Source organism: Mustela lutreola, chromosome 1, assembly GCF_030435805.1.
Source record: "Mustela lutreola isolate mMusLut2 chromosome 1, mMusLut2.pri, whole genome shotgun sequence".
Taxonomy (NCBI): Eukaryota; Metazoa; Chordata; class Mammalia; order Carnivora; family Mustelidae; genus Mustela; species Mustela lutreola.
In genome coordinates, this window is record NC_081290.1 from 34,390,044 (window position 1) to 34,416,755 (window position 26,712).

The 26,712-nt window shown below is 36.7% G+C and overlaps 1 protein-coding gene across 1 annotated transcript in view; it reads right to left on the reverse strand.

Annotated features, from left to right (window-relative positions):
• Nucleotides 1-26,712, reverse strand: part of NSUN7 (NOP2/Sun RNA methyltransferase family member 7) — a 58,909-nt gene that overhangs the window by 12,654 nt on the left and 19,543 nt on the right. Inside the window, exons 7-10 of the mRNA XM_059162976.1 lie at nt 25,138-25,348; nt 19,695-19,838; nt 15,755-15,856; nt 10,810-10,927 (exon numbers count right to left, since the gene is read on the reverse strand). Coding sequence (XP_059018959.1) covers nt 10,810-10,927; nt 15,755-15,856; nt 19,695-19,838; nt 25,138-25,348 — 575 coding nt within the window. The remainder of the gene's footprint in view (nt 1-10,809; nt 10,928-15,754; nt 15,857-19,694; nt 19,839-25,137; nt 25,349-26,712) is intronic.

Consider the following 26,712-nt stretch of genomic DNA (forward strand, 5'->3'; position numbering starts at 1 on the left):
ATGCCAAACCAGATAAAGATGTCTCAGAGAGACCTAGAGGCCAGTATCGCTGAGGAGCATAGATGCAAAAATTCTCAACAAAATACCAGGAAATCAAATCCAATAATATATCTTAAAAATTACTGATGACAATCAAGTGGGATTTATGCCTGAGTTGTAAGAGTGGTTCAGTGTTCCCAGATCAACCAATGTGATACGTCACATCAAGATGAGAAAGGATAAGAACCATATGATCATTTCAATAGATGCAGAAAAAGCATTTGAGGGGTCCCTGAGTCGTTCAGCTGGTTAAGCATCTGACTCTTGGTCTCAGTTCAGTTCTTGATCTCGGGGTTATAAATTCAAGCCTCATATTGAAAAAGAAAAGAAAAGAAAAGAAAAAGCATTTGCCAAATACAACATCCATTCATGATGAAAACCCTCAACACGGCAGGTATAGAGGGAACACACCTCAACATAATAAAGGCCATAAAAACTGAGAATCTTTTCCCCTAAAGTCAGAAATAAGACAAGGATGTGCACTCTTACCACTTCTATTCAACATAGCACTAGAAGTCCTAGCCACAGCAATATGACAACATAAAAAGCATCCAAATCAGCAAGGAAGAAGTAAAACCTTCACTATTTACAGATGACATACTACTATGTATAGAAAACTGACAAGACTACCAAAAAACTTCTAGAACTGATACATGAATTCAGTCAAGTCACAGGATACAAAATCAGTATACAGAAACCTGTTACATTTCTATACACCAGTAATGAAGCAGCAAAAAGAGAAACCAAGGAATTGATCCCATTTACAATTGCACCAAAAATAATGATGCCTCAGAATAAACCCAACCAAAGAGGTGAAAGAACTGTACTCTGAAAACGACAGAACACTGACTGATAAAAGAAATTGAAGATGATACAAAGAAACAGAAAGATATACTGTGCTCATGGGTTGGGAGAACAAATATTGTTAAAGTGTCTGTACTACCCAAAGCAATCTACACGTTTAATGCAGTTCCTATCAAAATACCAAAAGCATTTTTCACAGAACTAGAACAAACAATCCCAAAATTTGTAAGGACCCACAAAAGACCCCAAACAGGCACAGCAATCTTGAAAAAGAAAAAGAAAAAAAAAAAGCTAAGCTGGAGGCATCACAATTCCAGACTTCAAGCTCTATTACAAAGCTGTAGTTATCAAAACAGTATGGTACTGGCATAAAAACAGACACATAGATCAATAGAACAGAATAGTAAATCCAGAAATAAACCCATAATTATATCGACAATTTCTCTTTGACAAAGCAGGAAAGAATAGCCAATGGGAAAAAGACAAACGATGTTGGGAAAACTGGACATCAACATGCAAAAGAATGAAACCGACCACTTTCTTACGCCAGACGCAAAAATAAATTCAAAATGGATTAAAGACCTAACTGTGAGACCTTGAAACCATAAAAATCCTAGAAAATAGTACAGCCATTAATTTCTCTGACATCAGGTGTAGCAAGTTTTTTCTACATAGATCTCCTAAGTTAAGGGAAACAAAAGCAAAAACAAACTATTGGGACTACATCAAAATAAAAGCTTCTGCACAGCAAAGGAGACAATCAACAAAACTAAAGGGCAGCCTGGGGAATGGGGAAAGATATATGCCAATGACATATTCAGTAAAGGGTTAGCATCCAAGATTACACAAAGAACTTATGAAACTCAACACCCTGAATCCAAATAATCCAATTTAAAAATGAGCAAAAGACATGAACAGACACTTCTCCAAAGAAAGCATTCAGATGGCCAGACACATGAAAAAATGCTCACCATCACTCATCATCAGGGAGATGCAAATTGAAACTACAATGAGATATCACCTCACAGAGGTCAGAATGGCTAAAAATCAACAACCCAGGAAACAAGGATTGGCGAGGCTGCAGAGAAAAAAGAACCCTTGTGCACTGTTGGTGGCAATGCAAACGGGTGCAGCCCATGGAAAACAGAATGGAAGGTCCTCAGAAAGCTACAAATAGGTGGGAGGAGCCAAGATGGTGGAGAAGTAGCGGGCTGAGACTACTTCAGCTAGCAGGAGATCAGCTAGATAGCTTATCTAAAGATTGCAAACACCTGCAAATCCATCGGCAGATCGAAGAGAAGAGGAGCAGCAATTCTAGAATCAGAAAAACAACCACTTTCTGAAAGGTAGGACCGGCAGAGAAGTGAATCCAAAGCGACGGGAAGATAGAACCTGGGGGGAGGGGCCGGCTCCCAGCAAGCAGCGGAGCAACGGAGCACAAAATCAGGACTTTTAAAAGTCTGTTCCACTGAGGGACATCACTCCAGAGGCTAAACCGGGGTGAAGCCCACGCGGGATCAGCGTGGCCTCAGGACCTGCAGGGTCACAGAAGGATCGGGGGTGTCTGAGTGTCGCAGAGCTTACAGGTATTAGAACGGGGAAGCCGGCTACAGAGACAGAGCCAACAGTGAGCTCACAGCTCAGGGTTACCTTGAAGCGGTCGCAGGCTTGGTGAGCTTCGAGCTCGGCCAGAGGTCAGGCAGACGGGAGTTACTGGGTGCTGTTCTCTGAAGGCGCACTGAGGAGTGGGGCCCCGGGCTCTCGGCTCCTCCGGCCGGAGACAGGAGGCCGCCATTTGTATTCCTGTCCTCTGGAACTCTACGGAAAGTGCTCAGGGAACAAAAGCTCCTGAAAGCAAACCCGAGCGGATTACTCAGCCTGGCCCCTCTGGTAAGGGCGGTCCAATTTTGCCTGGGGCAAAGACATTTGAGAATCACTACACGAGGCCCCTCCCCCAGAAGATCAACAAGAAATCCAGCCAAGACCAAGTTCACCTACCAAGAAGTGCAGTTTCAATACCCAGGAGAGCAGCAGAATTCCAGAGGAGGAGAAAGCAAAACACGGAACTCATGGCTTTCTCCCTATGAGTCTTTAGTCTTGCAGTTAATTTAATTTATTTTTTCTTTTTCAGTTTTTTCTCTTCTGCTGCTAAAATTTTTTTAACCTTTACCCTTTTCTTTTTTAATGTTTTTTAACTAGTTTATCTAATATATATATATATTTTTTCTTTTTTTATACTTTTCTTTATTCGTTTTTTTTAAATTCTTTTCTTTCTTTCCTTTTTTTTTCTTTCTTTCTTTCTGAAATTCGTTTTATCCCTTTTCTCCCCCCCCCCCCCCCCCCCCCAGGATTTGGGATCTCTTCTGATTTGGTTAAAGCATACGTTCCTGGGGTTGTTGCCACCCTTTAAGTATTTTACTTGCTCCTTCATATACTCTTATCTGGACAAAATGACAATGTGGAAAAATTCACTGCAAAACAAACAAACAAACAAACAAACAAAAAAAAACAAGAGGCAGTACCGAAGGCTAGGGACCTAATCAATACAGACATTGGTAATATGTCAGATCTAGAGTTCAGAATGACAATTCTCAAGGTTCTAGCCAGGCTCGAAAAAGGCATGGAAGATATTAGAGAAACCCTCTTGGGAGATATAAAAGCCCTTTCTGGAGAAATAAAAGAATTAAAATCTAAACCAAGTTGAAATCAAAAAAGCTATTAATGAGGTGCAATAAAAAATGGAGGCTCTCACTGCTAGGATAAATGAGGCAGAAGAAAGAATTAGCGATATAGAAGACCAAATGACAGAGAATAAAGAAGCTGAGCAAAAGAGGGACAAACAGCTACTGGACCATGAGGAGAGAATTTGAGAGATAAGTGACACCATAAGATGAAACAACATTAGAATAATTGGGATTCCAGAAGAAGAAGAAAGAGACAGGGGAGCAGAAGGTATACTGGAGAGAATTATTGGGGAGAATTTCCCCAATATGGCAAAGGGAACGAGCATCAAAATTCAGGAGGTTCAGAGAACACCCCTCAAAATCAATAAGAATAGGCCCACACCCCATCACCTAATAGTAAAATTTACAAGCCTTAGTGACAAAGAGAAAATCCTAAAAGCAGCCCGGGAAAAGAAGTCTGTAACATACAATGGTAAAAATTTTAGATTGGCAGCAGACTTATCCACAGAGACCTTGCAGGCCAGAAAGAGTTGGCATGATATATTCAGAGCACTAAATGAGAAAAACATGCAGCCAAGAATACTATATCCAGCTAGGCTATCATTGAAAATAGGAGAGATTAAAAGCTTCCAGGACAAACAAAAACTGAAAGAATTTGCAAACACCAAACCAGCTCTACAGGAAATCTTGAAAGGGGTCCTCTAAGCAAAGAGAGAGCCTACAAGTGGTAGATCAGAAGGGAACAGAGACCATATACAGTAACAGTCACCTTACAGGCAATACAATGGCACTAAATTCATATTTCTCAATAGTTACCCTGAATGTTAATGGGCTAAATGCCCCAATCAAAAGACACAGGGTATCAGAATGGATAAAAAAACAAAACCCATCTATATGTTGCCTGCAAGAAACATATTTTAAGCCCAAAGACACCTCCAGATTTAAAGTGAGGGGGTGGAAAAGAATTTACCATGCTAATGGACATCAGAAGAAAGCAGGAGAGGCAATCCTTATATCAGATCAATTAGATTTTAGGCCAAAGACTATAACAAGAGATGAGGAAGGATACTATATCATACTCAAAGGGTCTGTCCAACAAGAAGATCTAACAATTTTAAATGTCTATGCCCCCAGTGTGGGAGCAGTCAACTATATAAACCAATTAATAACAAAATCAAAGAAACACATCAACAATAATATAATAATAGTAGGGGACTTTAAGACTTCCCTCACTGAAATGGACAGATCATCAAAGCAAAAGATCAACAAGGAAATAAAGGCCTTAAATGACACACTGGACCAGATGGACATCACAGATATATTCAGAACATTTCATCCCAAAGCAACAGAATACACATTCTTCTCTAGTGCACATGGAACATTCTCCAGAATAGATCACATCCTCGGTCCTAAATCAGGACTCAACCAGTGTCAAAAAATTGGGATCATTCCCTGCATATTTTCAGACCACAATGCTCTGAAGCTAGAACTCAACCACAAGAGGAAGTTTGGAAAGAACCCAAATACATGGAGACTAAACAGCATCCTTCTAAAGAATGAGTGGGTCAACCAGGAAATTAGAGAAGAATTGAAAAAAATCATGGAAACAAATGATAATGAAAACACAACGGTTCAAAATCTGTGGGACACAACAAAGGCAGTCCTGAGAGGAAAATATATAGCGGTACAAGCCTTTCTCAAGAAACAAGAAAGGTCTCAGGTACACAACCTAACCTTACACCTAAAGGAGCTGGAGAAAGAACAAGAAAGAAACCCTAAACCCAGCAGGAGAAGAGAAATCATAAAGATCAGAGCAGAAATCAATGAAATAGAAACCAAAAAAACAATAGAACAAATCAACAAAACTAGGAGCTGGTTCTTTGAAAGAATTAATAAAATTGATAAATCCCTGGCCAGACTTATCAAGAAGAAAAGAGAAAGGACCCATGAAAAAAAAAAAAAAAGAAAAGAAAAGAGAAAGGACCCAAATAAATAAAATCATGAATGAAAGAGGAGAGAATCACAACTAACACCAAAGAAATACAAACAATTATAAGAACATGCTATGAGCAACTCTACACCAACAAATTTGACAATCTGGAAGAAATAGATGCATTCCTAGAAACATATAAACTACCACAACTGAACCAGGAAGAAATAGAAAGCCTGAACAGACCCATAACCAGTAAGGAGATTGAAACAGTCATTAAAAATCTCCAAACAAACAAAAGCCCAGGGCGAGACGGCTTCCCGGGGGAATTCTACCAAACATTTAAAGAACTAATTCCTATTCTCCTGAAACGGTTCCAAAAAATAGAAATGGAAGGATAACTTCCAAACTCATTTTATGAGGCATCACCTTGATCCCAAAACCAGACAAGGATCCCATCAAAAAAGAGAGCTATAGACCAATATCTTTGATGAACACAGATGTGAAAATTCTCACTAAAATACTAGCCAATAGGATTCAACAGTACATTAAAAGGATTATTTACCACGACCAAGTGGGATTTATTCCAGGGCTGCAAGGTTGGTTCAACATCCGCAAATCAATCAATGTGATACAACACATCAATAAAAGAAAGAACAAGAGCCATATGATACTCTCAGTAGATGCTGAAAAACATTTGACAAAGTACAGCATCCCTTCCTGATCAAAACTCTTCAAAGTGTAGGAATAGAGGGCACATACCTCAATATTATCAAAGCCATTTATGAAAAACCCACCACAAATATCATTCTCAATGGAAAATGGAAAAGCTGAAAGCTTTTCCGCTAAGGTCAGGAACACGGCAGGGATGTCCATTATCACCACTGCTATTCAACATAGTACTAGAAGTCCTAGCCTCAGCAATCAGACAACAAAAGGAAATTAAAGGCATCCAAATCGGCAAAGAAGAAGTCAAACTATCACTCTTCGCAGATGATATGATACTATATGTGGAAAACCCAAAAGACTCCACTCCAAAACTGCTAGAACTTGTACAGGAATTCAGTAAAGTGTCAGGATATAAAATCAATGCACAGAAATCAGTTGCATTTCTCTACACCAACAACAAGACAGAAGAAAGAGAAATTAAAGAGTCAATCCCATTTACAATTGCACCTAAAACCAAAACCATAAGATACCTAGGAATAAACCTAACCAAAGAGGCACAGAATCTATACTCAGAAAACTATAAAGTACTCATGAAAGAAATTGAGAAAGACACAAAGAAATGGAAAAATGTTCCATGCTCCTGAATTGGAAGAATAAACATTGTGAAAATGTCTATGCTACCTAAAGCAATCTACACATTTAATGCAATTCCTATCAAAGTACCATCCATCATTTTCAAAGAAATGGAACAAATAATCCTAAAATTTATATGGAACCAGAAAAGACCTCGAATAGCCAAAGGAATATTGAAAAAAAAAAAAAAGCCAAAGTTGGTGGCATCACAATTCTGGACTTCAAGCTCTATTACAAAGCTGTCATCATCAAGACAGCATGGTACTGGCACAAAAACAGACACATAGATCAATGGAACAGAATAGAAAGCCCAGAAATAGACCTTCAACTCTATGGTCATCTAATCTTCGACAAAGCAGGAAAGAATGTCCAATGGAAAAAAGACAGCCTCTTCAATAACTGGTGTTGGGAAAATTGGACAGCCACATGCAGAAAAAATGAAACTGGACCATTTCCTTACACCACACACGAAAATAGACTCAAAATGGATGAAGGACCTCAATGTGAGAAAGGAATCCATCAAAATCCTTGAGGAGAACACAGGCAGCACTCTCTTTGACCTCAACCGCAGCAACATCTTCCTAGGAACATCGCCAAAGGCAAGGGAAGCAAGGGCAAAAATGAACTATTGGGATTTTATCAAGATCAAAAGCTTTTGCACAGCAAAGGAAACAGTTAACAAAACCAAAAGACAACTGACAGAATGGGAGAAGATATTTGCAAACGACATATCAGATAAAGGGCTAGTGTCCAAAATCTATAAAGAACTTAGCAAACTCAACACCCAAAGAACAAATAATCCAATCAAGAAATGGGCAGAGGACATGAACAGACATTTCTGCAAAGACATCCAGATGGACAACAGACACATGAAAAAGTGCTCCATATCACTCGGCATCAGGGAAATACAAATCAAAACCACAATGAGGTATCACCTCACACCAGTCAGAATGGCTAAAATTAACAAGTCAGAAAATGACAGATGCTGGCGAGGATGCGGAGAAAGGGGAATCCTCCTACACTATTGGTGGGAATGCAAGCTGGTGCAACTTCTCTGGAAAACAACATGGAGGTTCTTCAAAATGTTGAAAATAGAACTACCCTATGACCCAGCAATAGCACTACTGGGTATTTACCCTAAAGATACAAATGTAGTGATCCGAAGGGGCACATGCACACGAATGTTTATAGCAGCAATGTCCACAATAGCCCAACTATGGAAAGAACCTAGATGTCCATCAACAGATGAATGGATAAAGCAGAAGTGGTATATATACACGATGGAATACTATGCAGCCATCAAAAGAAATGAAATCTTGCCATTTGCGACAATGTGGATGGAACTAGAGCGTATCATGCTTAGCGAAATAAGTCAAGCGGAGAAAGACAACTATCATATGATCTCCCTGATATGAGGAAGTGTTGATGCAACATGGGGGCTTAAGGGGGTAGGAGAAGAATAAATGAAACAAGATGGGATTGGGAGGGAGACAAACCATAAGTGACTCTTAATCTCACAAAACAAACTGAGGGTTGCTGGGGGGAGGGGGGTTGGGAGAAGGGGCTGGGATTATGGACATTGGGGAGGGTATGTGCTTTGGTGAGTGCTGTGAAGTGTGTAAACCTAGTGATTCACAGACCTGTACCCCTGGGGTTAAAAATATATGTTTATAAAAAATAAAAAATAATTAAATAATTTTAAAAAGCTACAAATAGAACTTTCCTAGGATCCAGCAATTGCACTACCCAAATAATACAAAAACACTAATTCCAAGAGGTACATATACCCGTCTTTTTATAGCAGCACTATTTATAATAGCCAAGGTATGGAAACAATGCAATTGTCCCTTGCTGTGGTACACACACACACACACACACACACAGGAATATTACTTGGCCTTAAAAAGACTGAAATCTGGCCATTTGCAATGAATGGATAGAGCTAGCGAGTATAATGCCAAATGAAGTAAGTCAGTGAAAGACAAATACGGTATGAATCTTATATGTGGAGTTTAAGAAACAAGACAAACAAGCAAAGGGAAAAAGAGAGAGAGGCAAGCCAAGAAACAGACTCTTAACTATAGAGAACAAACTGGCGGTTATTAGAGGGGAGGTGGTGGGGGGTGAGGGAAAAGGTGAAAGGGGTTAAGAGTACCCTTATCATGAGGAGCACTGAGAATGGGTAGAGCCGTTGAATCATTCTATTGCACACCCGAAACTAATATAGCACCGTATGTTTATGATACTGGAATTAAAAGTTTTTAAATATTTAAAACATGAACAATCTAGAAAATATTTGTTATTCTTATGAAAACAGCTAATATCCCTAATAAACAATGAGACATAGAAAAAGGAAAAGATGAATAATGCAGTTCAAAAAGTGGTAAAGAACACAGGCAGACAGCTTACAGATCAATAGCAATAACCATAACAATGAACATTCATTGAACAGTTGGGTGTCACGTGATGTTCATATGTTAATACATTCAATCCTCACCAAGACCCACTGAGGTAGGGAATATGGGAACATGGAAAAATTCATTTTTTTAAAAGTTAGTATTTCTGTAATGTTTGAAGTTTTTACAGTATAGAACAAGGAAGAAAAGGCAGCGTAAACCTAAGGTAAGTACCATGATGGCTAAAGTCCAAAACGGAGCTGTTTTTGGAATATCAGAAGGAAATTTAAACACCAGATAGGTGAATAGATTGGATGGCATATAATATTGCTTTCAAATGTAAATCCTACTATTTGGGGAATTAAGAAATGATTCTTAAAAGCCAGACACTGGGCTTCCCTAATCAATTCATAAGTTCTTTCAACAGCATCCTTTGCAAGTAGTTAAACCTCTTGAAAAAATATACTCTCCAATTTTAGACCAAATCCCACATTATTCTGTCTTCATGTCTTTTAATATTACTTGTGTCTTTTATACCATACTATGGATTAATCATTTACCATGGCTTACGTGAAATAAAATCTAATGAAATAAAATGTTTCTCCATTTTTGCCACATTACAATCTTAGGAAACATCCCTGAGAAGACAAGTCAAATCATTCATGTTGATGAATTTGGTTATATACCCGCAATAATTCTCTTTGCCACTAGATGGTGATTTAGCTAATGCTGTGCTGAGAAGCTCTTAGAACAGGAGATTGGCCATTGGCCACCAACGGGAGCTACTTAATTAGGAAGTCAAGTCAAGTAAGAAGAAGGGAAATACAAGTGTAATTAACATATCCACTTGTGAATGGCAAAGGAAAAAACATCACATCAAAAGGAGGGAGCAAACCATATGCATATTAAGGAACTTCTGTAAGAATTATGGGAAAATTCAGAACATGAGAAGTAAGTAAAAAATAGAAGAGATGTTTTAAAATACCTACTGTACAGTCTTGAAGAACTAATTGGGGCCATGTATTTTTAGATCCACTCCTTATTTTGACGTTCAGTTCAGATGAACGTCATCTGAATTCCAGTTCAGATGGAATATTCTGAATTCCAGTTCAGAGTGGAATATTCTCACTCTGCCCTCTATCCATATTTTACTGCAGCATTGTACCCAGAAGTTACTTGAATTATTTAGGCTATTTTTACCTCAATCCTTTTGAGGGACAAAGGCTACAAGAGGCTAAGAAATGTGTTTTCAGATAATAAACATGCAATAAATAATTTTCTCTCTCCTTCCTAAGGTTATTTTATACACTTATTTTTCTTATACTTTACTGAGGTATAAATGTATATAAAACTCAAGATATAAAATTTAGATCTAATTTATCCAAAAACCAACCACCTCAAAGCCAAAATGCCTTTAGCTTGACTAACGATAACAACAACAGAAAGAACTGTTAGTACTACAAGGGAATACTCATGCCCAGCCATTGGCAAAGGTTCCACAGAATCTGCATTATAGTCGTAAGAAGTTGGGTTATTTGGTCATGTTAAAGTGTAACAAAAAGGACGTGGAATGTCTTTATATAACTTAGAAAATCACAACCATTTACTCTCAGCAATATCTGATTGAGTTCCAAGTGATCCTTTCTTTTCTTACCTGTAAGGCTGTACTTTAATCCCAAGGTCTTGAAATTCTAGTGCTTTCTTCACGACAGCTTCATTTTCTTCTGGGTAGACTGAACATGTGCAATAAACGACTGCTTGAGCCTTAGTAACTATAAAGGAGGTGTAATTAATAATAATAATGGCCCCATTAACAATTCTAAACAGATTTATGTTTCCAAACATCTACTTGATACTAATACCACATGGCTGTAATGGGAATGATTTCCATAAACGCTTGCATGACTCCCCTTTAAAGCACAGATTAGTAATGTAAGACTGTGACTGAGAAGTAAAGGAAGTCTAATTGGATTGTATAGAAACTGAAAATTCTTTTTTTTCTTTTTTTCAAATTTTAATTTAAATTCTAGTTCGTTAACATACAGTGTGATATTAGTTTCCTGTGTAGAAATTAGTGATTCGTCACTTACATCCAATACCCAGTACTCATCACAGTAAGTGCCCTCCTTAATCCCCATCACCCATTTAATCCACCCCGCCATTTACCTGCCCTCTAGAAACCCTCAGTTTGTTCTCTATAGTTAAAAGAGTCCACTTTCTGGTTTGCCTCTTTTTTTTCTCTCCTGTGTTCATCTGTTCTGTGTCTTACTTAAACCCTATGTATAAGTGAAATCATATGGAATTTGTCTTGCTTTGAATGACTTCACTTAGCATAATACTCTCTAGCTCCATCCACATTGTTGCAAATGGCAAGATTTCATTCCTTTTTGTGGCTGAGCAATATTCCATTGTGTATACACACCCCATCGTCTTTATCCATTCATCTGTCAATTCACATTAGGGCTCTTTCCATAATTTGGCTATTGTTGATGATGCTGCGATGAACACTATGAACACTGGCATGCATGTGTCTCTTCATATCAGTATTTTTCTATCCTTTGGGTAAATACCTAGTAGTACAATTGCTGGATCATAGGGTAGTTCTGTTTTTGACTTTTCGAGGAGCCTTTGTACTGTCTTCCAGAATGACTGCACCAGTTTGCATTCCCACCAACAGTTAAGAGGGTTCCCCTTTCTCAGCATCCTTGCCAATATTTGTTGTTTTTGTGTTGTTAATTTTAGCCATTCTGACAGGTGTGAGGTGATACCTCATTGTACTTTTGATTTGCATTTCCCTGCTGATGAGTGATGTTGAGAATCTTTTCATGTGTCTGTTGGCCTTTTGGATGTCTTCTTTGGAAAAATGTTATTCATGTCTTCTGCCATTTCTTAACTGGATTATTTGGTTTGGGGTGTTGAGTTTGACAAGTTCTTTACAGATTTTGGATACTAACCATTTATTGGATATTTGTAAATATCTTCTCCCATTCCAGAGGTTGCCTTTTAGTTTTTTTGGTTGTTTACTTCACTGGACAGAAGATTTTTATCTTGATGAAATCCCAAAAGTTTATTTTTGCTTTTATTTCCCTTGACTCAAGGGCCCTATCTAGTAAGAAGTTGCTATGTCTAATGTAAAAGAGGTTACTGCCTGTGTTCTCATCTAGGATTTTGATTGTTTCTTATCTCATATTTAGGTCTCTCACCCATTTTGAATTTATTTTTGTGTATGGCACGAGAAAGTGGTCCAGTTTCATTCTTTTGCATGTTGCTGTCCAGTTTTCCCAACACCATTTGTTGAAGAGAGACTGTCTTTTTCCCATTGGATATTCTTTCCCACTTTGTTGAAGATTAGTTCTGGGTCCATTTCGGGGTTTTCCATGCTGTTCCATGGATCTATGTGTCCGTTTCTGTGCCAATAACATACTGTCTTGATCATTACAGCTTTGTAGTATAACTTGAAGTCCAGAATTGTGATGCTTCCAGCTTTGTTTTGCTTTTTTAAGATTGCTTTGGTTATTTGGGGTCTTTTGTGGTTCTGTACAGTTTTAGGATTATTTGTTCTAATTCTATGAAAAGTGATGGTGGTATCTTGATAGGAATTGCATTAAATGTGTAGATTGCTTTGCATAGTGCAACATTTAAACAATATTTGTTCTCCTGATCTATGAACATGGAATGTTTTTCCACTTCTTTGTATCATTTTCAATTTCATTCTCCAGTGTTTTACAGTTTTCAGAGAACAGGTCTTTCACCTCTTTGGTTGGTTTATTCCTATGTGTCTTATGATTTTTGGTACAGTTGTATATGATATAAATTCCTTGATTTCTCTTTTTGCTGCTTCATTATTGGTGTACAGAAATGCAACACATTTCTGTCCATTGATTTTGTATCCTGTGACTTTACTGAATTTGTGTTACTGGTTCTAGTAATTTTTTAGTGGAGTCTTTTGTGTTATCCAAATAGAGTATCATGTGACCTGCAAATAGTGAAAGTTTGACATTTTTCTTGCCAATTTGGGTGCCTTTTATTTTTTTGGTTATCCAATTGCTAGGCTAGGAATTCCAGTATTATGTTAAGTAACAGCAGTGAGGTTGGGCATCCCTGTCTTGTTACTGACTGTAAAGGAAAAGTTCTCATTTTTTCTCCCACTAAGGATGATATTAGCTATGGGTTTTTCATATATGGCCTTTTTTTTTTTTAAGATTTTATTTATTTGTCAGAGAGAGAGAGAGAGAGCGAGCACAAGCAGACAGTGTGGCAGGCAGAGAGAGAGAGAGGGAGAAGCAGACTCCCTGCTGAGCAGGGAGCCTAATGTAAGACTCGATAGATATCGCTTTTATTATGTTGAGGTTATGTTCCCTCTATCCCTACTCTATTGAGGTTTTTTAATCATAAATGCATGTTGTATTTTGTCAAATCCTTTTTTTTGCATCTATTGAGAGGATCATGTGGTTCTTATTGTTTCTTTTATTAATGTGGTATATCATGTTGATTGATTTACTGATGTTGAACCACACTTGCAACCCAGTAATAAATCTCACTTGATCATGAATAATACTTCTAATGTATTGTTGGGTTTGGCTTGCTAATATTTTATTGAGAATTTTGCATCCATGTTCATCCTTTGTCTGTTTTTGGAATTAAGGTAATACAGCCTTGTAGAAAGAGTTTGAAAGTCTTCTTTCCATTTCTATTTTTTGTAATAATTGGAGAATAGGTATTAATCTTTAATGTTTGGTAGAATTTCTTGGGAGGCCATCTTGCTCTGGGCTTTTGTTTGCTGGGAGAGTTTTTTGTTTAGTTTTGTTTTTTAAAGACTTTTTTTTTATTTATTTGAGAGAGAGAGAGAGAGAGGGAGAGAGAGAGAGTGTGTGTGTGTGTGTGTGTGTGTGTGTGTAGGGAGGCAAAGGAAGAAGGAGAGAATTTTTAAGCAGCCTTTCCACTGAGCACAGAGCCTGATGAGTGCTCAGTCCCAGGACACTGAGATCATGACCTGAGTCAAAAATCAAGAGTCAGATGCTTAACTAACTGAGCCACCTAGGCACCCCTGTTGGGAGGTTTTTGATTACTGATTCCATTTCTTTGCTGGTTATCAGTCTGTTCAAGTTTTCTATTTCTTCCTGTTTCAGTTTTGGCAGTTTATATGTTTCTAGGAATTTATCCATTTCTTCTAGGTTGTCCAATATGTTGGTATCACGTTTTTCATAACATTCTCTTACAACTGTATTTCTGTGGTGTTGGTTTTTATTTCTCCTCTCTCATTTGTGATTTTATTTATTTGGGTCCTTTCTTCCTTCTTTTTGATAAGTCTGAGTAGGGGTTTATCGATTTTATTGTTTTCAAAGAACAGGCTGCTGGTTTCATCGATCTATCTGGAAACTGGAAGCTCAAGCAATGTGACCAAGCCAGTTACAGACAAGCAACACTGCATAGCACCATGAGCTTGATCCTCCTGGCTTTTTCCCACAAATCATATCACAGAACTAGTTTAAAGGACTCTATATCCATACTCGGTATGGATTCCAATTCTTTACTTAACTGCTGTATGAACCTGGAAAATTTAGTTAAACTCTCAGATTCTTCTTCTGTAAAATGAGATAAGACTACTACTGGCACTCACTCATTTATTCACACATTATCAAGCACCTACTCCATGTTAAGCACTATTCTAGGCATCCAAGATACACAGACAAAAATCGCTGCCCCTGGGGAGCTGCTTTTCCATGCTTTATTGACATGATAAGACACAAATAGTTAAATCAGATAGTATCTTTAGGAGGTGATAAGTGCTGTAGAGAAAAAGTATGGATGGAGGATAGTTTCAGGAGATGATACTGTAATTTTAAATAAAGTAATTAGAGAAAGCATCAAAAAATTATTTACCAACCTTCTAATCTTCCAACCAATTTATTTCATAGATATTCATATATATATAAAGACCTTAGTTACTCAGAATTCAAATCAAGAAATCTAGGCTTTGTTTGTAATTGCATTTCTCTATTCTCTGTTTAGTACTAAGAGATGTAAGAGTTTGATTAAAATTTGGATGGTAGAATAGTTATTATGGGCAGGTACAATGACAACAGAAAAATCACATCAAGTAAGAAGCCAAAGAAAACAAAATGGTTCCATAATGGATGTTATGTAATTATTTTACTGCAGCATGAAGAAACTGTTTATTATGCTTGCTAACCTATGCTACAAATGATAGCACAGAACCTATTTTTAAAAGGCAGACTGAGGGGTGCCTGGGTGGCTCAGTGGGTTAAAGCCTCTGCCTTCAGCTCAAGTCATGATCCCAGGGCCCTGGGATCGAGCCCCACATCGGGCCCTCTGCCTGGCAGGGAGCCTACTTCCTCCTCTTTCTCTGCCTGCCTCTCTGCCTATTTGTGATCTCTGTCAAATAAATAAATTCTTAAAAAAAATAAATAAAAGACAGACTGAAATTGAGTAAAAATAAATATTCTGGTATTAGAAGACTAATTTTGGAAAATTTACGTATGATTCACAACTCATTGTCCGACTGTAATAGATAAATGAAGTATTAATGTTTCTAAGATTTATAACATATTTTAAGATTGCACTGATGATGAACTTACATTTCATTGCATGTGTGAGCTGTTCGTATTGCTGTTGAGCAAGAATGTGAAGTTTATCTTCTGATGTGCCTCCTTGAGAGAAATCTTTAAGTAAACCTGTATCTAAAAGCAAATAAATTTTTTAAAATACATCACTATTGGGTGCTGTTCATATATTGCTATAAACACATAGTTTAATTTTTAAATCATTTTTCCTATTAGAGTTTTCATGGAAAGTATTTATTAAAACTACATAAATAGTATTATAAACATGCTGAGTTAAAATTAAAAAGCTAAATAAAGGTAATTTTGCTTAGTTTTAATATTGTTTTTCTTCTCCAAGTTCTTATGAGACAGTCATCCTACTAGCCAACTAAGTCATTTAGGTACAACAGAGAGAATGCTGTAATTCTGGAAACTAATAGAGGAAAAGAAAAGAGATTTATTTCCAGGGCAGAAAGGTGATGAGCTATATAGTTAGATTTGAGTAGGAAAAAACACAAAAGGATACAGTTAACAACATTAACTTAGCAAAGAAATTCTGGAAGAAAAAAATTAAGAGAAGTGAATATATGTCTTCATAGAATAAGAAAGAAGTCAAGAAACTCTTAAAGAAAACTTTAGGAAAAATTTTAAACTGAGTTCCTTGATATTAACTAAGATATATTGAATACTGTTTTATATACATTATTTTATCACCACCCCCTTTTTAAAAATACTTTTTACTTATTTATTTGAAAGAGACTGAGAGCGAGAGGGCATGAGGACGAGCTAGGGTGGTGGGGGAAAAGGGCCAGAGGGAGAGAGGGAGAAGCAGATTCCCTTCGTGGACTGAGTCACCCAGGTGCCCCTACCACTCCCTTTATTACCCCTTTAAACATGAAGAAAACTGTTCAAACATCTATTAAACCACTTATTTAAGGTCACATAACTACTAGGTGTAGAACCATGATTCTACTGTAGAACCATGTATTCTGTAGTTCAGAATTCATTCTACAGAATGTAGTCATTCTACAGAACCATAGTTCTGTAGAACCATGATTCTCAGAAATCTGACCAGGGAGTCCAAACCTCTAATTTCTGTTTATTCTGCCTCTCAGTAACTCCCTGGAGTGAGAATCAATTATTTATGCCATAATTGGCTGTTCTCCTTTCCAGCACTATCACTAAAGGTTAATTAAACTCCATTTCTTCCCAATTTAGCTTTATACTTCACATTTTTCTATCTCCATTCACCACTTCTTAGAGGACCATTTACACATTGTACTCTAAAACCATATCAATTTACCTCTTTCACCCCATTTTAATGTAATTCCAAGTTGTTAGCAAAGAACAATTTCATATACTCCCCAATGGTTCAAATATTTTTTCATGTTAAAATGTCTTTCAAACTAATACACAATTTCTCCCTTGTACCTCATATCTAAGTCTTTTGGGTTCATCCTCACTAGGTTTATTACTAATATTTCTACCTTGGGCACTAGGTCAGCAGCTCTGTATTACCTCCTCAGAGGAAACCTCCTTTTTTCCCAGGTTTGTGGAAGGCAGCTTCTTGGCTTATCCTGTTGTCTCTTGATCAAAGTTTTCAGAACATTGCTAAAACTTAGGAAACTTTTTACTTTCTGCTTTTCCATCACTGGTGGTCCCTTTGGGCTTTCCCAGCCCACTCTCCCAGCTCCAACCAGCCTTTAGTTTCTTTTTACCTGTGGTTAGTTTACCAGCCCCCACCCCACCCCCGGCATTCCCAGTTCAAGACCGCCCAGTGTAAGGCCACAGTCTCTCAGTTGGAAGCTCTAGATCTCTTGACTGCGAAGTTTATTATAGGTACAACTGTTTCTTCCCCTCCTTCTCCAGTGTCCACTAATTCTTATTTATTTCTCAGTTAATGTAGGGAGAGTCTCAGGTCACCATTCTCCCATCTGAGTTGGTTATTCTTCTGTTTTACTGTCGCTGGGAAGAAAGTTTCCATAACATGTCAAAATTCCATGCACAACAGTGTAAGCCCAGTTCCACATGGTGCAGTATCGCGGAATGCGCTAACTCATCTGAATTTAACCCCAGCTTCTCTGTTGACTAGCTACGTGACCTTAGGCAGCTTGTGAGATTTCTCTGTGTCTTGCCCCCTCCCCCTACAAAATAGAGATAATCAAAGAACACTATTCTCAAAAAGTGATTGTAGATATTAAGTGATAGCGCATGCGTACCACCTAGAATATTGACTGGCACATAGTTGTGTGCAATAAATATTAGTTTCTGTCCCTGCAGTTTTCTCATTTTTTATTCTGTCCTTGGAGAAACAGAAAATAGGTGCTCACTCGACGCTGAATGTTGGTGAAACGTCTTCGTTATCTAACATTCCAGGCAATCTTATCTAACCAGAGCTTTCAGTGTGAACGGATTAGAGTAAGGATCCGTTTCAGTTAATGCACAGCAAATATACTCGGATTAAGAAAGTGGCTCCCAGTGTCAGCCTCGGAGTCAGAGCTGGTGTGTTCGGATCTGGGCTCTGACACTAGTTGAGTGACTCCGGGGAGCTTCAACCTGTGAGCCTCAGAGTCCGGACTCATAAAATGTAGAAAACCAGAGTTCAGGATCTGTGACTTTCTTTTCCGCCGTTTCAGTTACTGAAGGCCAGCCTCGGTCCCGGAAGCAGAGGATCCTTGTTCTCCGAATCTGCGGAAGGTCAGTGGTAACCTAACGCTACGTCACGGTGCTGACATCACTCAGCTCACTTCGTCGCGTCACATGGACATTTTGGCATCTCATCACGCCAAGAAAGGTGAGTACAGTACAAGAAGATATTTTGAAAGAGAAACCATATTTCTATGACTTTTATTTCAGAATATTGTTATACTTGCTCCATTTTATAATTATTCATCTCTTACTGTGCCCGATTTATAAATTGAACTTTATCATTGGTGCAAAGGTATGGGGAAAAACACAGTACATATAGGGTCCTGTACTGCATATGGTTTTAGGCTTCTACTGGGGGTCTTGGAATGAATTTTCATAGATAATGGGGGACTACTATAACTGATTCACAGAGTTCTTGTGAGGACTTGATAAAATAGTCAAAACAAAATGCTTGGTTCACTGTCTTATATACAAGTGCTCAATAAATGGCAGTGTTAAATAATATTTTATGATTTATTAAATAAGCAAATAAAATATTCCTAGAATTAATATTTAATCTGAGGTAGTCATATCATAAAACATACATACTGGGGGTTAAAGAAGTCTTGAGTTTGAAATAATGTGATAATGATTTAATTAGGGCCATTTTAGAACAGTCTGTAGGGTCTGGCTGATCTACATTTGAATTCTAGCTCTTTTACTAACTAGAACCTGTGACCTTATACAAATGAATTAAGCTTTATGAGTCTCAGTTTTTTAATCTAAAATGCTGATAAATTTTAATGCCTTTATCTTGAGTTCTGGTGTATACCAGAATAGCATAGTGGCCAACATCTGTTCTGATGGCCTACATCATTCCAATTATTAGATATTTTTAATATTCCCCTTGTGCATATCACAAAGGATTACTATAAGGATTAACTGAGACAATTAATGTAAAGTACTGTATTTTTAAAAATATTTATTTATTTATTTGAGAGAGAGAGAGAGAGTGCAAGCAGGGGGAGGAGCAGAGGGAAAGAGAGAAGGAAAGAAGCAGACTACGTCCCTTGTGCAGAGCCCAACGCAGGGCTCCATCCCAGGACCCTGAGATCATGACCTGAGCCAAAATAAAAAATCAGCCACTTAACCGACTGATCTACTTAGGTAGACTTAGGCCTACTCAGGTAGGCCTGTAAAGTACTTCATACATTGTAAGTGCTCTATACATGATAGCTATTCGTTAATCAGATATATTTAATGTGTCCTTTTAATGATTTTAAATAACTTTATTTTTGAAATTATCAACAAGTTTCAATAATTTATAAATTAAAAAATTTTCAAGTACCTTCATGTTCATTTAGTATAAATTCCACTGGATTACTAACACCCAGTCCTGAACAACGAGGTAGCAGCAGAATCACTTTAACTTTCTGTAATCTATGATCCTTTGATTCAATGTTAAGAAATGTCTCATGAAGTATTTCAATATCTTGGAGGAAAAAACCAAAAATTAATGTAAAAACATTAATTAAAAATCTTAATACAGTATGTAACTAGATTGATTTATTATTCATTTTTAAATCCTCAACATCACAAAAAAACCATCTTAACATAGAAAAGAGAGCTATTGTTCTCTGATAACTTCCTAAAGTTAAAACATGAGTTCTCTTTCTCCTTCACTTGAGGGAACAATTTTGAGATTTAAATACCTTCTACATAAAATGTCATTTCATTTTTCATTGTGGACTTCAGGCTCTTTCAAAATAGTGTGATGTGGTGGAGGGAAATGGGCTTTGGGGGCAGAAATACCCAAGTGTGACTCCCAACTCCACTGTTTACTAACTGTGTGACTTAATCTCTCTGAATCTCCATTTCCTTATATTCATAAAACGGGATAATAATGCCTGCTTCATCTGAGTGTGGTGAAGACTGAGATAAAGCAGTTTAGTATGGGCCTGGTACATAGTAAATGCTCAGTATTGGTTATTTCCCTTTGCCATTTGTAATCTCCATTTATATGTTATCTTCCCCAGTGAAAAATGAGTGTCAGCAGCATTTATGAGGGAGTCTAAAGTCCCTTAAGGACTTGGTAATTTGGTTTAAGAAAGTCTGCCCTCCCTCAGAGTATAGTGGTCTGTGTCCCTATCTTTAGGCCACCCGTCCACTTCTGCAATGGCTCCCCCTCCCCTCACCTGCTGAGGAGTCACCCCTGAAACTGCTCACCCAACCCCTTTCTCTTGTCTGATCACCGTGTTTGTCTTCCTATTCTGTCTGTTTTGAAATTGTTGTTGTTTTTAAGTTTCTGTCAGAAAAATTAAAACAGATAAAAAACTATAATAAAGTCTCAAGTACGCACCATGGAGATGCAACAGTGAACCATTCCTGCCCACTTCTGTCTCATCTAGATCTGTACCCACTTCCACCCACCCACATGATTTGAATCTATAAATATTTCACCATATATCTCTAAAAGATAAGAACTCCTTTAAAAATACAACCACACAAATTAAAAAATAATAATTCCTTATTATCATTGAATAATAAAAGCATCTAATTATGTGTTAAATTTCCCAATAGTCTCACACATGTCAAAAATTTTTTACAGTTTGTTTGAATCTGGATTTTAATAAGATACATACATTGTAATTAGCTGCTAAGCCTTATTTTAAATTTCTTTTTGATAGGTTCCCTTTCCGTTTTTTCTTACAATTTATTTCCTAATGAAACATGGTTATTTGTACTACGAAGAGTTTTCCGTAGTCTGGATTTCGCTAATTGCTTCCCTAGAGTGTACTTTTAACATGTTCCTGTCTTCTGTGCTTCCTATGACTTAGTAGCTGGATCTCTAGAAGCTTAATTAGATTCCATTTTTTCTTTCTTTCTTTCTTCCCTTTTTTTGGGGGGGGGAGGACAGAAAGGGGACAAAACTACTTCACAAGTCACATCATATTCACCCATTAAGTTGTCTTTTCAGCACTAGCAAAGGGGTTGCAAAATAGTCACATTTCAGGTCTGTCATCCTTTTATCACTTATTAGTTGGAAGACTTCTAAAAGGAGAAACTTCCTTTCCTCTACTGCGTGGTTACCTAATGGTTCCTATTCTCTCTTGTTAACTAGGTAAAAATTCAGGTGGGCGATTAGAAGTAAAATGCTGGGTCACGGTATGTACCTATTCAAGTTTTAGTGATTAATGCTAGTTTTCTAGAGTGTTTGTACAAGTTTACAATCCTAACAGCTGTATTTGAGTATTACCAATGCTCTTTACCTCGCCAGTACCTGGTACTGACAGTCTTTTTTTTTAAAAAGTAGGCTCCATGCCCAGTGTAGAGCCCAACACAGGGCTTTAACTCACTACCCTGAAGCCAAGACCTGAGCTGAGATCAAGAGTCAGATGCTTAACAAACTGAGCCATCCAAGCACCCTCCCAATATTTTAAATTTTAATCATTCCGTAGACATGTGGTGATTTTAATTGCATTTCCCTCATTAGTAATGGGATTGACTACTTTTACCTAGGTTTTTTTGGCATCTGGACATCCTGTTTTGTGAAATGACTGGTCACGTCTCTTGCACATTTTCCAACTGGGCTGTCTTTTTATTGTTAATTTGTAAGAACTCTTTATACCCTGTGGATGAAACTTCACCAGTTTATATACTCCCTCTCTACAGTTCGCATTTGCACTCTCTTCATGTACAGAAGTTTTAAATTTTTTAAAAGTTTACTCTAGTTTGGCGTATCAATCTTTTCCTTTATGGTTAGTGCTTTGTGTGTCCTGTTTAAGAAATCTCTACCAATCACAGTCATTAAGTGTTTTTCCTATAATAAATTCCAGGAGATTCTAGATTTGTGTTGATGGTATGTAAAGTATGGATGGGTTTCACTTTTTCTAGCACCATTTACTGAAAAAAACATCTCAGTACTCTGCAGTGTCATGTGGATTGAACTGAACCCATACAGATCAACTTAGAAAGTTCATCTCAATGACATTGAGTCTTTCAGTTCATAAACATGATCTTTTTTTTTTTTTTTTTTAACTTAGGTCTTCTGTCTTTCAGTAATGGTCCATAGCTCTATGAGGAGGTCTTACACATCTTTTATGAGAAGTACTCCTAAATGGGTATGGTTTTGGATACTATTGTAAAAAGTATCTGCCTCGTTTTCAAACTTTTGATATTGGTATGCAGAAATTGGTTTGTATATCACCTTGTATCTAGCAACCTTGCAACAATCATCTGTGAAATCTATAGTTTAGTTATATTTGGGATTATATTATTAAGTACATACTTCTTTCATACTGTTTTATTTTCCTGATGAACATGCTATATTTCTAGTAATGTTTCTTGACTTAAATCTACTTTGTCAATAGCTCTTTTGTTAGCATATATAATGTATATCTTTTTTTGTGCTTCCAAGTTTTTTTAATATCCTTTTATGTAAGGGTCTCTCTTATAAACAGCATATAGTTGATCTTTAAAATCTAATATTGGCATTCTTTGTCTTTTATTTCAAGTATTAGTCATGCATATGTAATGTGTTTACATATATATTTTTTAAAGTTTAATCTACCTACTTGCTTTCTATTTGTCTTACCTTTTCTATGGTAATATGGTATTCCAACTCCATATTCTATTTTCCACCCCCTCCTAGATATTAGTTAAACATCCTTTTATTATTTGTTTATTCACTGCCCCAGGTATAACACATACCACTACTTAATAGTTTACTACATTTACCATTTCTTGGACAAAACAAAGATGATAAAAAGCATTAATTCCATTTCCTTCTAAGTTATGTACCATTGTTGTAATTTAATTATTTATAACATATATTTTAACCCCACCTTAATTTATAATCCCACAAAACATTAGATTACAATTATTTAGTTTACTTACCTTTTTCATTTATTCCAGCATCTGTAACTTTCTGTATAAGAAAATATTCCTTCTACTCAAAAAATATTCCTTAGTATATCCTCCATTGTGTCTGCTGTTGACAAGCTCAGATTTCATTTCTCTAAGGATATCTTTTTTCAAAGGAAATTTCTGCTGAGTTTAGAAATCTCCTTGGTAGTTTCTTTCTACACTATGCAGATATTAATAGTTTTTTGGTTTCAGTTATTTCTGTTGAAAAGTTAGTTTTTAGTTTTGTTGCTGTTCCATTAAAGGTAATCTATTTTACCACCCAGGCTGCTTTGTCTTTGATTTTCAGCAGTTATGCCATAATGTATCTAATATTTTTCTATATGTTTATTCTTACTGGAGTTCATGGAGCTTCTTGAATCTATGGTGCTTAATTTATTTCACCTATTTTTGAAAAATTCCCAGCCTTAATTTCAAATATTGTTTCTTCTCAATTATTTTTCTCTTCTCTCTCTGTGCTCTTAATCATGTGGAAGAGCACTGGATCACTGAGTCTCATGTGTGTTTTATTATCTTTTCCATATTACTAATCCTTTTGTCTCCCTTTGCTTCAGTCTGGATATATTCTTGTGGCTTATCAGTTCACTTATTCTTTCTTTAGCTCTGTCTAATCTACTGTTAAATTTTTTACTTAATTTCACATGTTGTATTTTTTAGTTCTAGAATTTTCTTTTGACTTAAAAGAATTATAGTTTCCAGTTCTCTACAAAAATTCTACAACTTGACATTTAGTCTCTTCAGCATACTAATCATAGTTATTTTAAAGTCCACATCTGATATCTCCAGTATCTGGATCATCCGTGGGTTTGCTCCTATTGTAGCATTTTTCTCTTTATATCAGTCTTATTTTTTCTTCTTGTTTGCCTTTTGTTATTGTTGTTGTTGTTGTTTTTAAATTGAGTGCCAGACATTGTATTTGAAAAAATTTAGGAGATAATATGAGATTTAGGATGATGTTATTTTCTTCCAGAGAATTTACTTTTGCTTTTTTTTTTTTTTAAAGATTTTATTTATTTATTTGAGAGACAGAAATCACAAGTAGGCGGAGAAGCAGGCAGAGAGAGAGAAGGAAGCAGACTCCCCACTCAGCAAAGAGCCCGATGCGGGGGCTCAATCCCAGAACCCTGGGATCATGACCTGAGCCGAAGGCAGAGGCTTTAACCAACTGAGCCACCCAGGCGCCCCTACTTTTGCTTCTGATAGGCAGCTAAACCTGGGCACTAATAATCCCAGATCACCTTAATCCAACTGGGAATGAGATGACTGGAATTTGGCTTCAGTCTGTTAGACAACTGATCACTATCCAGCATACTTCTCTCTCCAAGTGAAACCCTAGGTATTTACCTGTCTACCTCTCCAGGTCAAGTTCTGAATTCTACTTTTTGTCTCCCTATGAACCTGTCGAAAGTTTTGCTTAGTTTTTCAGCCTCAACGAATCTCTAATAAAATGTTATCTTTAGTCACAGCATGAGCCAATGAAGAAGATTTTGAAAATAAGAAGCCTAAGGGATGTAGCCTCTAGTCCTAGATATTAACACTGTCAAGCTCTCCTTTAGATGTGTTCTTATTTATTAAAGTATGATAATTTCTACTACCTTCTTTAACTAATTATTGTTTGAATTTCAAATTATATGGTAGCTAATGCCAAGCAATATACCAAGTGCCAATATATTCATTAATTTAAACTACAGTTGTATAACCAATGTTAAATAATGAGAAGTGCCTGGTGTAATATGAAGTAGGGAATATTTGAAAAGCATAGTATATACAGAGTTTTTGTAATACAAAAAATAACAAATTCAAACATTTTTGACATTTCAAAATTTTGGAGAACCTTAATCACCAAACAAATAAATATTTATACATACTTTTACATCCCATTTTTGTAAAAAGGTTCTTCAGGTCAGGATCCTTAGCTTGTGATTTTACTCCACACACAAATATTTTTGAGGTGTTATTATTTGTTAAGACTGACATATGGGCAACTGTGTACCATGAACCTGTATTAACCATTAAGATATCATCATCCATATTTAATAAAGCCCTTACAGAATGGACAGCGAGACTTCGAGATTTGTCCTACAAGATAATAACATGATTAGAATTTCAAATGGTTTGACTAGAAGCATGAACTGACTTTTTCTTGCTTAAGTAAAAAAAAAAAAAAAAAAAAAAAAGGTACTGGGTAGAAATCCTGAGATACCTAATCCATTTGGGTTTAAAACATCTTAATATATGTTAGAAGACAAAATTAACAAAAATAACTGATGGAAACAAAGATCTTAACTTTGCTTAACCTAAATTATGAATGTTATCATTTCACTTTCATATAGTGTTAAGACACTGTCAAAAATCCCCCAAATGTGATTAATAATACATTAGTGATGTCCTACTACAGCATCCATTCTTACCCCTTCATGAAAAACTCAATCATCAGTTACTGCCATTATTTCTTCCCATTATACTGTCATTTAAATCACTGCTAACTCATAGATATTAAAAGTTAGATGGTTGGCAAGCTTATAAAAGGGGTCTAGACAAATGGGTTTCTGCAGTTGATCTCAGGGCTCAATATGGTATGACTATAAGTTAAGGCCAAGAGATTCTACCCAAGAATATGAGCGCTGTGAAGGAATAAACCTTAGAGGACCAAGGTAAATCTGAGGCAAGAATTGGAATCTAAGGACATAAAAACTAATAAAACCTAATTTTTTGGACCATTTATTTTTCATTCTATTGAAACCCCATTATACCTCACATTCTCTTCCTGTATTGTTAGTCATTATACACCTCTTAAAAATCAATGCTGTAAGACCATATTAAGGAGGTAATGGGAAAGTATTAAATGTTGCATTTTCAAATTCAGGATGGTACTAGCATCTTTCCCAGAAACGGAAGGTAGAAAAGGTACCATTGCACTTTTTTTTTTTTCAATGCTCCATTGGAAGAGAAAAATACAGCCTTTCAGCTTCCAGCAGTACAAGTATCCCCATCTATAGAGTCTATGAAGGAGAACATGTTCTTTATAACTGCGCATGGGACAAAGATGCTGAAGTACATAGGAACACTGTTTGTAAGGGTATTAATTTTATTCAATAAAATAGCCAAGAATTAGGTTTATAAATCTTCTTGATAATCTATAAAAATATAATCAGTTTGTTGAGTTTTTTTTTTTAATTTTATTTTTTCAGTGTTCCAAGATTCATTGTTTATGCACCACACCCAGTGCTCCATGCAATATGTGCCCTCCTTAATACCCACCACCAGGCTCACCTGACCCTCCAGGCCCCCCAAAACCCTCATTTTGTTTCTCAGTGTTCACAATCTCTCATGGTTTGTCCCCCCTCCGGTTTCCCCCAACTCACTTCTCTCCTTCTCCCAATGTTGGGTTTTATTTTTAAGTGGATTCTTTGAGTAACTAGGATTATTGAGAACCACAATGA